Genomic DNA, 15,733 nt, shown 5'->3' on the forward strand with positions numbered 1-15,733 from the left:
AACACCACAAAGAATTGTACCTCATTATCAAGATGGCAGATTATTCTTGCATATTGCATTGTCAATATCATAAAAGCAAAAATACTTGTCGACTTTTGTGAGACAATAAACACAAGATTTCCCCCAGTTCAGATCAAGAAATCATGTCTACATAGGTAATTTGTCCCATGTAATTGTCAATTTACACAAAGAATTTAGTGAGAAGTAACTAAAAAAAGAATAATTTCACGTTTTTATGTTTTGAATAAACACAATTTGTAGACTCACATAATGTCAACAAGGATTACTACAGTGTATATTTTCATTACTTAATGATGCACAGCGCAGTGATATCTAAAAACACGTTTTCCGGACTTTTCCCCCCTTTAGATTTGAGCTTGCCTTCTTTCTTCAGATTTTGAAAACAACACAAAATATCCTCAGTAACATGTCAAAACTCGGATCACTTTGCTTTAAAGCCGTTTTTGTCCTTGCGAAGTGCCCCCATAGTTTCGATGGGATCTGTACAGCCAACGTAGTCCTGTATGGATTTCTCCCTGAAATGACAGACAATAACAAGAGTAATACATCAAAAACTTTCATAGATAACAAAATACTCCATGCTCAGCACATTAAGCTAACTATCACTTCATAAAAACAGGACAAATTAGTAGGTGCCTTCCATAGCTGAGAAACTGCCATTATCCCCTTTCCTGCACAACGTTGTGGGAATTCATGAAAACTATTTAAATATTTGAACTTTCAGACATACTGGATATTGCCAAGAACTCCCATGCTGAAGTTTAAAGTGTGGTTTCACGAATTATCCCATGAAAGACAAGGCATAGTTTCTACAAAATCTGACTAGTAAACATTGTCCTTGTGGAGGAAAACAAAGTAGTTGCTACAGAAATACAATTATGCCATCTGCATTGGACAATTCTACAACTACCTCCCCCCCCCCCCCCCCCCCCAATTAGCTACTAACCCCTGGACAACTATCCCCAAGAACTCTAGTCAAGTAGGGCCTACCTACTTATTAATGCCAATTTGACAGGAGTAAAACAACTTACCTTGATCATAGATTAACTTGTATCAACGCGGGTTGTACTAGGATCCTTCACTCATGTGAATTCAAAGTAGGATACTGTAAAAGTGGATATTTTCACGCGACTAATTTTTCGCGCTCGACGGGGTTAGAAGAGTTTCGCGTGTTTTTAATTCCGCGGAATGAAGACACAAAATACTGGTACATATGGCAAGCAAAAATATTTGCGTGATTTTATTTTCGCGCTAGGTTCTGGTTGCACGAAATACGTGAAAATTTCAACACCGCGAAAATTTCCACTTTTACAGTACTTGCACACACATGGGACAAATACTTCACAAACTTTGACCTTAAAAACACACCCCACTCTGAGGAACAGAGGTTTGCTGTGACACCATGTATATGCAATCCTTGAAAGGACTGTTGACTGGTGAAAGAAGACCCTAAAGAAGAGAAGAATGGAAGAGGGAGGAGGGGCAGTTTTCAAACAACACATACCCAACTCTCATGAACGGATTGTAGGATTTCTCCTCTTCAATGGTTGATGGAACTGTCGGCAGCTGTCTGCTCCTCTGATCCTGTGTGTTAAGGAGAGGTATAAATGATGTTGCACATAACTCAATTCAGATTTTGATTACAATCTTTTTATCATCACTCCTTGAAGCCAGATCTAAGCGGCTGATTTTCTGATCAGTGAAAACCGATATTCCTCACATCAAGAATGTTGAGTGATGTGACTTCGTAGCAATGACATGCCCTTCATTAACTTCAATTTGATCAATTTCTGAAATAAAAAGGCACTAAATCACTAAAATAAGTGGCACCCTCGAAGCAATTTAAACCGCCCCCCCCCAAAAAAAAAAGAAGATTTTGAAGTAGAAACCCATTTTTATCACAAAAATGGGCAGAAATTTGGCTCAGTCGGGAGCGTGTCTGCCTCCAGATCCAAAGGACATGGGTTCTATTCCATAGTCTCACTGAGCAATGCTGTGTGTAAGCATTTGGTCCCCTCTGGTAGGACACAAAACACTCTGTCCCTTTAAGATAGGACATACAATTGAGGTCGCGTCTGTGAGTTAGCCACGACTCATGCACATGAAAGATCCTACTTCATTCATTGCAAAGAGCAGGATGCTAACCCAGTGAAGTGGTCCACCTACCTACCTACCCATGCAAGAAAACGATTAAAAGATGCTAACCCCTCACGGTTTGCCTCAGGTGACAAGCAATAGTCGGCAAACTGTATCAACCAGGCACATTGTGCCATATGCTTGATTGAATCACGAAATATCATCAAATCCCCAATTAGTGATCACTGCACATGGAACTCACCTGTGCCCATTCTAGCTTTTTCTTCACAGCTGGATTGTTAGGTTCCACATGTAGGGCGTATTTCAAGCTGGCCACTGAATATTCATGACCACAGTACACATTGGTGTTGCTTGGCAGACTGCTAAGTTTTTCAATCAGGGCGGTGTGCATTTGCTGCGGCGTGCCTTCAAAGAACCTTCCACAGGCAGACAAGAACAGAGTATCACCTGTGGAGGATGTTGAGAAACTGTCATTGATTTCTGCAATCCATGTATTCTAAAATGTCCCATACACTTCAATGCTCTCAATTTCTTCCTCTAAATTTGCCATGGGTGTTCTATATGTACATATTTTGCATTGCCAGGAGAAACCCCAAAACTTTTTTTTCAACAGAATGTGAAGATTGTCCATTATGTGAGATGATAACAATTTGATTTGAGAATTTCGGAAAAGATACTTTGCCTGAGGAGTATGATTAATGTTTGTTCATCAATGGCTGATGTTCTTTTAACAAGATAACACACTGGGCAATAAGCATGTCATCTAACTTCAATCCTAGACACTTCATGGGCCTGTACAAGAGGCTAGCAACCAAGAGTGACCAAGAGGTCATGTGACTACCTGTAAAGACAGCAGGTGTTTCTGAAGACTCTCCTCTAACATAGTAACAGATGTGTCCAGTTGTGTGGCAAGGGGTGAACATGCAAGTCACTTTCAGGGATCCAATCTGTGATAGAAAATAGCACAATGCCAGACATATAGGATGCGAATGCTACATCAAGACATACTGCCTTCTTCAACTATTCTTTCTTTCCCTCTCTCTCACTCTCTTTGCTTTTAAAGGGTTGTGGTGTAACTGTGTCCTAAGATACAGTGTATGTCAGCATAATAATTCAACATATCATTATCATAATTATGACCATTAAAGTTTCATCTCATTCTCATTCTTGTGACATACACTTGGTGTCTAAAACAGGATGAAAAATGAGCTTTAATATTTCTTGGACAAAGAACACGAAATATGCTTAGTTTTTGGAAGGTATGTGTAACATACCTTCCTGTCTTCAAAGGCCCTACCATAGTATAATTGTAAAAGTGTATATATGTATGTGTTGATTGTTTCTGAGAATGATATAATTTATATCTTTTTGATAAATGTATGATTATATGTAATATGATGTGAAATGAGGAATTATGGATTATGCAATATAAACACGTGCTGTAACTTAGACATTTATATATTTTTTTTTCAATCATTCTCATTTATATCCCGTCATATCACTTCTCAGTGAATTGCAATGTTAAAGATGAAGTTATTTATGTATTTTTCTACCTCCATAATACTCAACTATCTGGCCATGTTGTAAGTGTACCGTAATTGTATATTATATATATATATATATATATATATATTTTTTTTTTTTTTTTTTTTTTTTTTTGGATGTGTCTACAATGTATGTATTTTGTGATGTACGGTATTGTATGTGAAGGGCCTCTGAGAATAACAGTGTTTAGCTACTGACAGAGCTACCCTACTGAAACAAAACAAATAAATTCTTAAATAAAAAAATAAATAAATAAATTAGCCTATTTGGGCTTTCAAATCACATACCATTTTTCAATCAACTACACACACGGAACTATGACATTGAGCTGATGTTCTTTAGGTACCTATAGCTTGTATGCTAGCTTTTATGCGTTTTCCCACGTTGTTTTTTCTCTTTCATAATATAGTTTTTTTCAATGTTTTCATTGCATTACACATATACTTTATTAGAGTAAAAATGAGCATAGAAAGAAAATAGGATTCCATCCAGATTCAAATCCGAGACCTCCGGATTGCTAGCCCGGTGCTCTACCGACTGAGCTATAGAAAGCCCTAGTTCAGTGTTCGTCCGAAAAGTCCTAAATTCTCAATGCTCGGATGGTCAGAAGCTATAGCTGTGTGTTTGTGTGTGACACACACGCACACACTTGAACCTGGCATAAACCCGAAGGATTACTCAACTTGGGATAAATGCAAGGGATCACCGAAGTGATGCAGCTGTTTGAGTATGTAACAAACGCAAATAGAAGAAAACTGACCAGAAATGAATACAATTTATTAGAGATTTGACATAATATATACTTTGGTACATAATTGCTCTTATTTACATGTAATACTGTATAAGTGGTTATTTTCGCGAGGGTTTAATTTTCGTGAATTTCGCAAATCACAGTTAGATCGCGAATTTCACAACATGCGAAAATGTCGCTATACACGAGAGAAGCAATACATGCAAGATAGCGTTGGTGTCAGTTCCCGCAATCAACATCTCGTGAAAATGTCTGTCACCTTCTAATTCGCGAAAATATCTGTATGCGAAAATAACAGCTTATACAGTAGGTATATACATTGTGTGTGTGTGTATATCACACACTCACACATTTATCTACTAATCAGGTAAAAAAAGGTTGAATTCATATCAAAAAGGAAATGTAGACAGAGGCAGCTGACACACAGAGAAAGACACCCACACAAACATACATATAAACCCCTCCATTACACATGCATATTCATCCACATCAAAACACAAAGTAAACTATTCAGTGATCATGATTATTTACAACTCCAACATTAAATATTTTCAACAAATGTTTCATGGCAAACCACAATTATTCAGAAGCACATAAACTACAGTCAATATGAAAAGTTTCAAAGACATACACCTCACCTGTAATTGATCTCCTTCACCAACTTTCTTGTTGAGGGCTCCGATGCGGTCATCCCCTCCACATACCAGCAAGGATCCTCCAGAAAAAAGCTTCACTAGCTCCTCGTTGCCCCCTGCATGGTCCCTATCAGGAAGTGAGATCCATTTTATCGAAATGCAAATTCAAATGAAGACGTGAATAAATGAGGGATGCAATAAAAAAGAGATTTTCACAACTTTTCAACTTTTCAATTTTCAACAATTCCAATTTTTAGCAATTCAATAGAATTGTTTCTTTGTTTTCACTTTTTTTATGAATAGCAAGGGTTGTTTACATTTGCATGCATTTTTTTTTTGTGTGTGTGTTGTTGTTGTTGATGGGACTGCAATATTACAAGCAGAGCCTTTAAGCAGTTCCCTCAATTTCCAACAGCCTTCTCAATTATCCACTATTTTGATTAATTCTATATGAAGCATAGCAAAAAAAGCTGCTGAAAACTGCTTATCCAATAGTGGCAAGCCAATGGAGTATGATGACTCGGTCATTTTGCCTCTGACGAAGATTCTGCTAGGATCGAAAGCTCAGGCCCCTTTTGACTCCTTTTTAATTCTATATGACTATATAAATTTTGCAAACTTATCACATAACAATTGACATGCAGATGTAAACATTTAGAATATTTTGTACTGGGACAATCTTGTTGTGTTTATGATCGTGTTTGTTTTGTTTTGTTTTGTTTTGTTTTGTTTTTGTCAGAAACAGACAAATAAATGCAATGATATGAAACTGTGACTGAAGAATAAAAATAAACCCCTGACATACCAGTGGTGGTGAGTGGTCAAAACAGTTGTTAACTTCACACCTTCCTCTTGAACAGCCTTCAATACCTGTCAGTCAGTAAACAAGAAATATTCATTATATCACACAAAAACACACCAAAACACTGTAACACAAGTATGTGCCCATGTCTTTATACTTGGTATTCAAGGCTTATGATGACTTTTTGTCATTCTATTCTGAGTGTGTTAGTCCATAAAAGAGATAAATAAGAGTAATTCCACCTGCTTCCTGTCATAACCCTAATTGACATTCTACAGATGATAAAAGAAATTACCTTTGAATGCACGAAATGCTCAGTCCTGGTGGGTTACACTACAATCAAATTCTTACATGAGCAGTTTATTGGGAGGGATTCAGCGAAAGTTAGAGCACTGTGAAGGACGCCCTCTCTCGGTGTACCCAATGCCACGTGGTCATGTGACCTGCAGCAGATCAGCCATGTTATTCTATTACAGGGACTTAAGGTAAAAATTTTGAAAGTGACGGAATCAATTTTCCTCCTCCCCTACTGAAATTCATTCTTAATATATGAATAATTCTTTTGCAAAATATTGTTTCCATGCACTGTACCTGTATGTACTTAAAGAGAGATAGATATCAACCTTTTCGGGATTGACAGGATCCACAATAGCTGCCTTTTTGGTTGCTTCATCAACCAAGAGATACATGTAGTTGTCCTCTAGGGCAGAGAGAATAGTGATCTTCATGTCTGGTTTGGGGATGACTGTGGTAGCCGAGTGACAAAGCCTGACATGGGGTCTGAGTGTAGTCTGGAGCTGAGCAAGCCTCCCTAAGGATGGATCAATAACTGAAAACAAACAGACAACTAAGAATTATGAATACATTCTTTTGCTAAGTCATCATGCTTCTGTTCACAGTGTACAAAGTCTATCCAGAGTTTCCATACAAATGATCAATGTTATAAAATGATGATACAACATAGACTGGTAGCCATATAAAATCTGATACAGCCATTTGTGACAAAAATATAGAATCTACGGATAAAGCATCAGCAGGGAAACTAGTCATTGATAATAGAACTAGATCTTCTCAGCCTGGGTAGTCTAGTTCAATTCAAATTCACTAAAATTCTCAGGCATCGATCATGAAAGGTAGCAGTACACAACCCAGCAAAATAAAGTCACTAGCCATAGGGATCAATTGGCAGCCATTTTCTCCTACAGTGTATATACCGATGAGAGTCAGTTCACATGATAAAGGATACAATGTGCATACTTTGTGTGATTATTAGGAATGCCAAATTGCAACAGAGAAACAGTTTTGGGGATCAACACCGAGTTCACTCAATTTATCAGTTTTAAATTTACCTAGGGTTCATCGATCACTGCACCAAGACAGTTTGGCGATAAATGGATTGTACATTTTGCTGACATTGTTCATGCAACAAATAACTGCATGCACTTATGGTGTGTCAAAAAGGATGAAGACCTACTTGAGAAAGTACAACAAAGGGCAACAAGCTTGCTCCCCCACCTTCGTCATCTGGAATACACAGAGCGTCTGAAAATCCTCAAGCTACCCACCCTTGCATACAGAAGGCAACGAGCCGAGCTCATTCAGATATATTCAAGATCATAAAGGGAATATATCACCAGAGCTACCAAGTCTCACGCATTCTGTGTGAGACTCACGCATTTAGTGTCCATTTCACGATCTCACGCATGGCACCCATTCTTCCAACACATAGCTCAAAGGATTAAAGTGATTGTTGCAATTGAAGGTATATTTCAATTTTGCCTTTCAAAATAAGTAAAAAATAGTCACTTATGTATGCACCAGATCGCACCATTAAGAGCTAAAAATTGAAAAAGCTCCCCACCGGCCGGGGGAGAGGGGTTTCACCCTCCCCCCACCCCCACCCCCCCCCCCCCCCCTCGGTCGCTTCGCTCCCTCGTTCCCGCACGCGAAGTCATGAAAATCTCACTCATTAATATTTTTTTGAACTTGGCATCTCTGACTCTGTATCACCTTGACAGTACGATTCTTTGACATGGTTGAATGTAGCGGTGGTGAATGCAGCAACACCAGAGGCCACAGCTTGCAAGAAACCATGAATTAGATTGCGGTTGAAACAAAATGTGACCGGCGACAACGGTTTCAGGCAAAAGTCGGAAATTTTGAAAATTCGTTTTTTCACTGAATCACATTACCCATTTCCTAAGCTTTGCATTGATACAAAACACTTGTATTCTTCGGCACCATAAGTGGGCATAGAAAGAGAAATAAAATGCACTTTTTAAGATGTTAGCCTGAAAAAATTGCGAGAAAACAGGTTTTGAAGATTCACCTCTTTCTCAAAGACAATTTCGGAGCGGCGATGCGAAGGGAGAATCACCCATCCGTACGATGGTGCCAATCGATGTTAAGCTCCGCCTCTAGCAACCACATCGCCTTCTAATTAGCTCACTGAGAGAGTCAAATTTCCCGGGCACCTTCCTCGGAGCTCAGCGTATGGAGCCGAAAAACAATGCGTTTCGCTCGGGTTTGTTTACCAGTATGTCTTTCAAGATGGCGAATACGATAATTGCACGTACAGCTGTATGGTGTACATTGATTGGTGCATGCATTACGCAATGGCATCCACACGCCATGACCGTGTGCATGTAACAGGAGCGGTGGCGAATCCACACATTTACAAATCGCGTTTTCATTGTTGTTGATTTGTCTATATCATTGGCGACCCTTTTGAAGGCAGAAAATTGCCATGCAGTGCTGGCAAGGGTCACGCTTCCTGTTTTGCTTTTACAAGACAGGCATATGTTGCTTTGTTCGGTGGTGCTAATCAAGTTAAAACAAAGAAACAAACAAACACGACTCGTTAGTTTGGTGCGATCTTGACGTGTAGTATTTGAATATAATTAGTCGCATGTGACCGCTCCTTTCCTCTCATCTCCCTTCCATTTAGTCAGTCTGCTGTCATAATTTTTACTACATGTACAAGTAGACAAATTTGAGAATTTATCTAGTTTTCTTTTCACACGGTTATGTCATGCTACATGATTTTTGTTTCACTTCCGTTGTCGAACATTGCGGTAGAATAGTTTGGATAGAACGCCAAACGAAGAGCACGCACTACAGAGCGAGCGTATATAAACCACTATAGCAAGAACAATGGAGCATGTAATCGTGCGCGTGTGGACAAAGCATTCCCCAAACGCTGCAACTGGTGTCTGCGAAAGCCGAATTATGTAAATGTATGCGACGCACCAGCCAATCGCATGCGAGACCCTGCGCCGTAGCAACGCTTGGGATATTGGCGCGGCGTTCGAAAAAAGCTTGAAACTGACGAGTGCGATCTAACATAGGGTGCTTAAAATTCCATTTTCGATAGGAAATTAGTCTTATGCTATGAAATTTAGTGTAGATGTAGAAAACATATCAAAGATTCGATTTCTGCAAAAAACCTAAATCGACAAAAATAATGGTCAAAATCTTTGTACCCCGCCTAGGAGGGAATTTGCTCTTGCGACTTTTGCCTGAAACCGTTGTCGCGGGTCACAAATGCCTTTGCTGTAAGAAGCATATAAATAACTGGAATTGGAATGCTCTACCAGAAGCAGCAGTCTCAGCCACCAGCGTAAACAAGTTGGCACTAGAGAAACAATGGGAGAGCCACTCACTGACGTACAACCCATATCAGAGACAAACAGTGACGAGGGGCACATAAACAGATGCTTTACGAAAGTTTACATCTCTACACCCAAGTAAACCCAAGTAAGGAAGAGGGGTAAACTTTAATATACTTTGCTTTAAATTAGAGCTCTAACGTTAGCCCACGAGTATCAAGTAGCCCATCCGATCCCAATCCCCCCCCCCCCCCATTAATAGTAATAATTATTATGATCTCCTCAATAGACAGAAAGATCCGTCTGTCCGGAGGAGTCTTTTATTGTTACTTATTTATTGATTCATTTTTACGTTATCGCTCTCCTCCGAAGACGAGGGGACCTGTCTGTGAAGCCAGAAGCAGTAGTCTCCGCGCGCGGAACATAATCCCCGATGCGCCCAGATACAGACCGATCTTTCGCTTTCGGTCAATCTCCTCAACTGCCGCTGCCGTGAAATCTACACGATTTTTAATATTCCAGAATGAATGGGTAGCTGCATGATAATTATACGTGTTTTTCAAAGGAGGATACCTACTCGAGTCAGGAAAGGGACAGCTGTATCTTACCTGACCTGGCTCAAAGCCAGGCTTGCCTTGCTTGTGTTGTTATGTTGTGAACGTATTTTTTTACTAACATGCGCACTCACGATACGGATACGCAACGCAGAATCCAGTGCAAGGGACTACACGTACGGTATACTCTTGCACCGCCATGCATGCCGAACAATTCCACTGAATCTCCGAGAACATGTCATAAAACCATTCACTTCGTCACATCGTTTTGATACTTACGTTTTAAACCTTGCAGTTTTGAAACCTGCTTCTTTGATCCAGAACAGAATACCTTTGAGGGTGGCGAACTCGTGGAGATCCTCGGTGCTAGTCTACAGAAAGTCAACATCGTGATTACGTAACATACATTCGCAGGTCCTCGTTATGGGGCCTAGGGCAGTTCGAGGGTCCGATCCTCCGGCCCGCCGCAGGGAGGCGAGATCTCCCTGGAGGAACGTGTACTACTAGTACCAGCTTGTACTGTAGTCAGTTATTTGTATCTCAAAGCCACAGATCCGTTTGAGAATAGTAGTGTAGTCTCAATCACCATCTAAATTATCTACCCCAGGGCCGGCGCAGCCGTGGGGGCCGTGGGGGCTCGGGCCCCCACACTTTTTGTGCACCATACAAAGGAATACATAAGGTGTCATCACTTTGGGCCCCCACACTTTTTCCAACCCGGAAGTACGTAATTAAGTGGCACTAAAATAGAAATAGATAGAATAGATAGAGATTTTGAAGTATGGCGGCAGTATAAGGTTATGTGTTTTTCTCTGAAGACTTTTTTTTAGAACACCCGGAAATGGGAGGGGAGAGAATGAGCTGAGGCCCCCTTTTTTTCTTTTTGCTTGTCGGCTGAAGTAACCCGGAAGTGGACAGGGAGAGATGAGCTGAGGACCTTTTTTTTTTTTTTTTGCTTGTTAGCTCATGAAACCCGGAAGTGGGCCCCCACGGTTTTGAAAACACTGCGCTGCATGGCCCTGTACCCTAGAGCTCGTCAGTCTTCTTCTTGTTGTTCTTGTTGTTGTTCTTGTTCTTCAGAGACTCCAACCCCAAGCACCTTCTGATCTGGAGATTCTCCCGCCTGAAACCCCTAGCAAACGGGAGACTCCAAGTTTATGTGTGCCAAGTGCGAAGTTCCTAGGGTTATAGATGCTCTCTGGTGCTATCTTAGGCTTATTTTTGCAACATACGATAGCAATAAGTAAGAAATCCTTTACAACGGGAGACATTGAGCCAGGGCGGGAGAAATTAAATCTCAAACGGGAGAACGGGAGATTTTGCAAAAATGGGTTTTCGGCGGGAGATCTCCCGTTGAAAACGGGAGAGTTGGAGTCTCTGGTTCTTTTTTTTAATTAAAGCATCCTCTCAATTTAAATTTATGATTTTGCTACAGCTGATTATACCACATTTGACTTACAGTGATCTGTGTGATTGGGTTTGTGGCGAAATTTAAAACTTTGTCCCTGGATAAAAATTCATATGTAGGCCTACTTTGTTTTAGAAAGCTTCCACTGTCACTTTGAATGTTAATAGTAATAATACATAATACGTGTAATACATAACATTTATAAAGCACTTAATATCATATTTCTAAGCGCTGGGGAAAACCAAATAAGATAGAGAACAAGTGAAGAAGAAAACAATGAATAAGGACATCCACATATAACTACAGTAAACAATCAATGACAATTACAAATATGACTACACTGTACTACTTAACTAACTTGTATAACACTGCCTAAAGAGGTATGTTTTGAGGAGTGACTTAAATGAATCTAGTGTGTTGGCTTGTCGGATGCTGATGTTGTCATCAATGAAAATAACTTGTTATTTTCATTGATGACTTTTCTTCCAGGTTGTATGTACAGGTGTATATGTCTGAAGAGAACAAATTTTCTTTTTCATCCCGACAAGAGTGATACACTGATATTCATGCCTTACCAGTTTTGTTATTTCTCTTAGTAGAATGCATAAAATGTTGATTTATTACTTGACTTTGTAAGAATGCAGTTCGATTTTCATCACAATGCAACCACATGGCGACATAGTAGTTTTCCTGAGTTTCTTCTGTCAAAATGTAAATATATAATATGCTGTACCTTTCCTTCTCTCCTTTCTCTTCTAGATATTTCACCCTGCCTGTTTTCATTCATGCCATTTACTGCCACACTGATCAAAACTTCTGCTAACCTCTTCTTGGTGCTCTCAAATTCACATTTTAGCATTCATGCCTTTTCTATGGTGTTCCATGATGTGTAACAAAGAAAGGTAAGTGACTGCTGGTGGAAATGTACAGTACTTAGAAAATCTAGTGGTTGACAAAGAGAACACAAATGGTGGAAAAAAAAATTAATCTGGTGATGGATTTGCCTTGATGACAATATCAACAAATATGCTACAATAAATTCAAGCATAGGTTTACAATCACAAAATATATTCTACCTGTGCAGGCAAACACACTAAACTACTCAACAACGTAAAGACATTCAGGACTATATTTTTATTGTAACAAGTGTTTTGTGTACATAGTATTGCACTGTCCAATCAATTCAGTGAATTGAAATGTGTTACTTAAAATTATACAACAGCAGCACTGACATTCATTTGTTCTTCATCCGACATAAAAGTACAGCTCTGCATGTAAGTGAAAAACACTTCTCCATGCCCTGTAAATTCATACACATGTAACATTAAGAAATGTTGACATCTATACACAGTAAAGTCGTTTGATAGCACTTGTACACTTTGTTAGCATAAAAATGTTTTGTTCTTAATAAATATGACGTACCTTTTCCTCTGAGTACATTGTATATACATTAAAAATACTTTCATCCTCGAGTACCATAATAGAGACAGTCCATGTGGCATTTAGTGTACACTTTCCCACGAGTACCAGTAAATGTTTATGTAGAGCCCTAGAAATGATGTGCTGATCAAATACTGTATGTTTGGAATGCTGTGTCTATGCCTCCTCGCCTAAATCCTTTTTTATTCAGATAAAACATTAGACATACAGTTGAACCTCTCTTATCCGGCCTCCCTTTATCCGGATCTCTCTATTATACGGACGCAATCTCGCCGTGATTTTTTTTTTTAATAATTACGGGAGGAAAGGGGGATTCCAAACTCCTTGACAACTCCTACCCAAACACACATGAATTACATATTACTTCCAACATGATTAACATACATTACATCAAATTTCCTTCCAAATTGCTTACCTCCAGACATTTCAACATCCCCAAACATCCCCAAATGTAACAATGAAAAGGTTGCAGTATACACATTACTACATGTGGTACTACAATGGGCTACATCAGTACATGTGTATGTATATGTACATGTATAAAGCACGGAGTCTCCCGTATCCGGCCAAATCCTTTATCCGGATGAGCCCCGGTCCCGACTTGTCCGGATACTAGAGGTTCAACTGTATATAGAAATCTTTTAGTCAATGTATAATCCCTCCATCAAAGGAATCATTTAACCCTATCAAAAGAATGGAAGGACCCAGAGTCGAGAGGAGATAGTGGATGAAATAATTGAGGTTAAGCTGTTGTTCTTCTCGTTGCGACTATCATTACAACAACCAAAATATCTCCTCATCTTGTATGCAAATTATTGAACGAAATACCCTGGGACAGGGGTAACATTTTGGCAACACAGTTTCGTGACCCAAACCTGACAATGATCATCATCTAGATAAACTCTTTAAAGAACTCTTCACAACTGTGGGTTACCGCACATGGATCAAGGACACTGACACCAGCAGAGAAAAACTACAGTGTACATGTACCATCTTCACTCTGGCAAGCTACAATGTAGAGTTTCTAGCCTTGAAATGGGTAACTACTGACCACTTCAGACACTACCTTCTGCATGCAAAAAGTTTCACTGTCTATGTCAAATCTGAATGCCATTTAATATCACTTGGTGAGGAGCTGGAGGAGATCCAATACCGCCCAGGAAAAGAGAATGTTGAGGCATAATCCCTCTCGTGGACGCCGTTAAGACACCAGCAGAGCCAACCAGATCTTCTCTGATTCATCCTCCCCAAAGGTAATTGAGGATAGCTTTCATGGAGTCCATGTGAAGCACAAAGACAATTTAGCATCAATCAAATCCCTTGTAGTTGATATTGGTCTGGCAGAGGTGGACACAGAAGCACAAGGAGACCCAGGGACCTTCAGCCAGATTGACATCATGCAAGCTCAGAGGGAGGACCCAGCAACCACAGTTCCTATCCTAAAAGGATAAGGCTAGATGGTCAAGACTGCAGGACAGACAAGGGAAACACAAGAAACTTGGTCAATGGTGCAGGAATATCAAAAAATCTCCATGGGAAATCTGCTGACTGAACAGTGGAGGTAGCCTGGGAGCATTTCTATTGGCCCCACATGGAGAAATACATTGAGACATATGCATCAGAGCAATGTCAATGCATTGCCATCAAGAAGCAATCAAAACCGCCAAGAACACCAATGCACAGTTTTACATAGTACAGGACCCTTTGAACTGGGAGCACTGGCTTTCTCCTAATGCTGCAAAGGTGGTCATCATTATGGAACAATTCATTGTGTGCCGCAACACAAAAAAAAAACACTCCCACTGACCAATGGCAATTTCAATAGGCTAATGAAACACAAAACAAATACAAACAATGTATGAAATTAGAAAAAAAAAGACAGCATGATCACTACTTGTACAAGGTGACGACTCCTCTAAAATGGACATTATTACTCATCAGAAAAACATACAAAAATATACCAGTGTAAAAGTTCTGAGAAATTTGGTCTTTCAGTAAGAATGTGGTAGACATACCCAGCACAGAATACTGTTTGGAAAATTGACAATAACTCATCTGTTCTCTCTAGGTATGTCCCGTCTCAGCAAAGTCTAGTTCAGCTAGTGTATGCTAAAGGTATTCCCCTTCCCTATATCTGACTGTAACCTTAGATAGTATCCTTTACGTACAGGAAGTTTGAATTCATCATTCAAAACTATTGTTGGCCTAAACACACAATTTCATTGATAAAACTGTGGAAGAGACATGAATACAGCAAAAAGGGAAGATAAACTTACTGAAAACATCCTCCACTTGGAAACAATTCTCATACAGTATGAATACAGTTACAACAAGGAAAATTATTACTGAAAATAAAGATATACGTAAGAGGCTGCTGAAAATATGGAAACTCATCTGACCATATCACATAAACATTGCATCTGATGACAGAGGCTGGTGAGTGCTTAGCATTTGTTTATTTGTTTTTGTTTTCTTTTTTTTTTCTTTTTTGCATGCCACATGACACTCTTCTGTCTCTGCCAAATGTACCTTCCAGTATCCATAAGAATAGCACTGCAATAACAGCATGGCGACGTGTTTTATGTCATCAAGACGATAGTTTAGTCAGTGCACCCAATTCACAAGCAATTGATTAGATTCAGATTGGCAGACACCAACTTTGGTCGCAAATTAAATCCTCCTTTGGATAAAGTTTTATCATGAAGCTCAAGGATACAACTGTCCCAGTTCTAGGAAACTGTTCACATGGGTGCTGTGATCGAGGAGATTGTCATAAATGACGACCGCGACAATGCTCAGAAAGGTCACCAGAAAAGGGTAGAGATCTGCTGGTGAAATCTGAAGAAAATAGCTCTTGAATTGTGATTAAAAA

General features: G+C 39.5%; 1 protein-coding gene across 2 annotated transcripts; it reads right to left on the bottom strand.

Annotated features, from left to right (window-relative positions):
* Positions 1-376: 376 nt before the first annotated feature.
* LOC140231625 (hydroxyacylglutathione hydrolase, mitochondrial-like) lies at positions 377-10,407 on the bottom strand. 2 transcript variants are annotated; one of them, XM_072311775.1, is made up of 8 exons: positions 10,293-10,407; positions 6,475-6,680; positions 5,855-5,919; positions 5,053-5,176; positions 2,960-3,065; positions 2,360-2,565; positions 1,526-1,605; positions 377-536 (listed from the first exon to the last, which is right to left on the bottom strand). In XM_072311775.1, exons 1-8 carry the CDS (start codon positions 10,399-10,401, stop codon positions 443-445), a joined length of 990 nt encoding a protein of 329 aa, XP_072167876.1. In that variant the 5' UTR covers positions 10,402-10,407; the 3' UTR covers positions 377-442. The 2 variants fall into 2 exon arrangements, with proteins under 2 accessions (XP_072167876.1, XP_072167877.1); XM_072311776.1 differs by lacking the exon at positions 10,293-10,407 and adding an exon at positions 10,037-10,061.
* Between the last annotated feature and the right edge of the window lie 5,326 nt (positions 10,408-15,733).

This window comes from Diadema setosum, chromosome 8 (assembly GCF_964275005.1).
Source record: "Diadema setosum chromosome 8, eeDiaSeto1, whole genome shotgun sequence".
In the NCBI taxonomy this organism is placed as follows: Eukaryota; Metazoa; Echinodermata; class Echinoidea; order Diadematoida; family Diadematidae; genus Diadema; species Diadema setosum.

Coding starts and splice junctions, on each gene's coding strand:
- LOC140231625 (XM_072311775.1), bottom strand. CDS start 10,401: ATGTTGACTTTCTGTAGACTAGCACCGAGGATCTCCACGAGTTCGCCA. Junction 6,681..10,292: donor AAAACTGCAAGGTTTAAAAC/GTAAGTATCAAA, acceptor GTTTGTTTTCAG/TTATTGATCCATCCTTAGGG. Junction 5,177..5,854: donor TTGACCACTCACCACCACTG/GTATGTCAGGGG, acceptor ACTTCCTGATAG/GGACCATGCAGGGGGCAACG.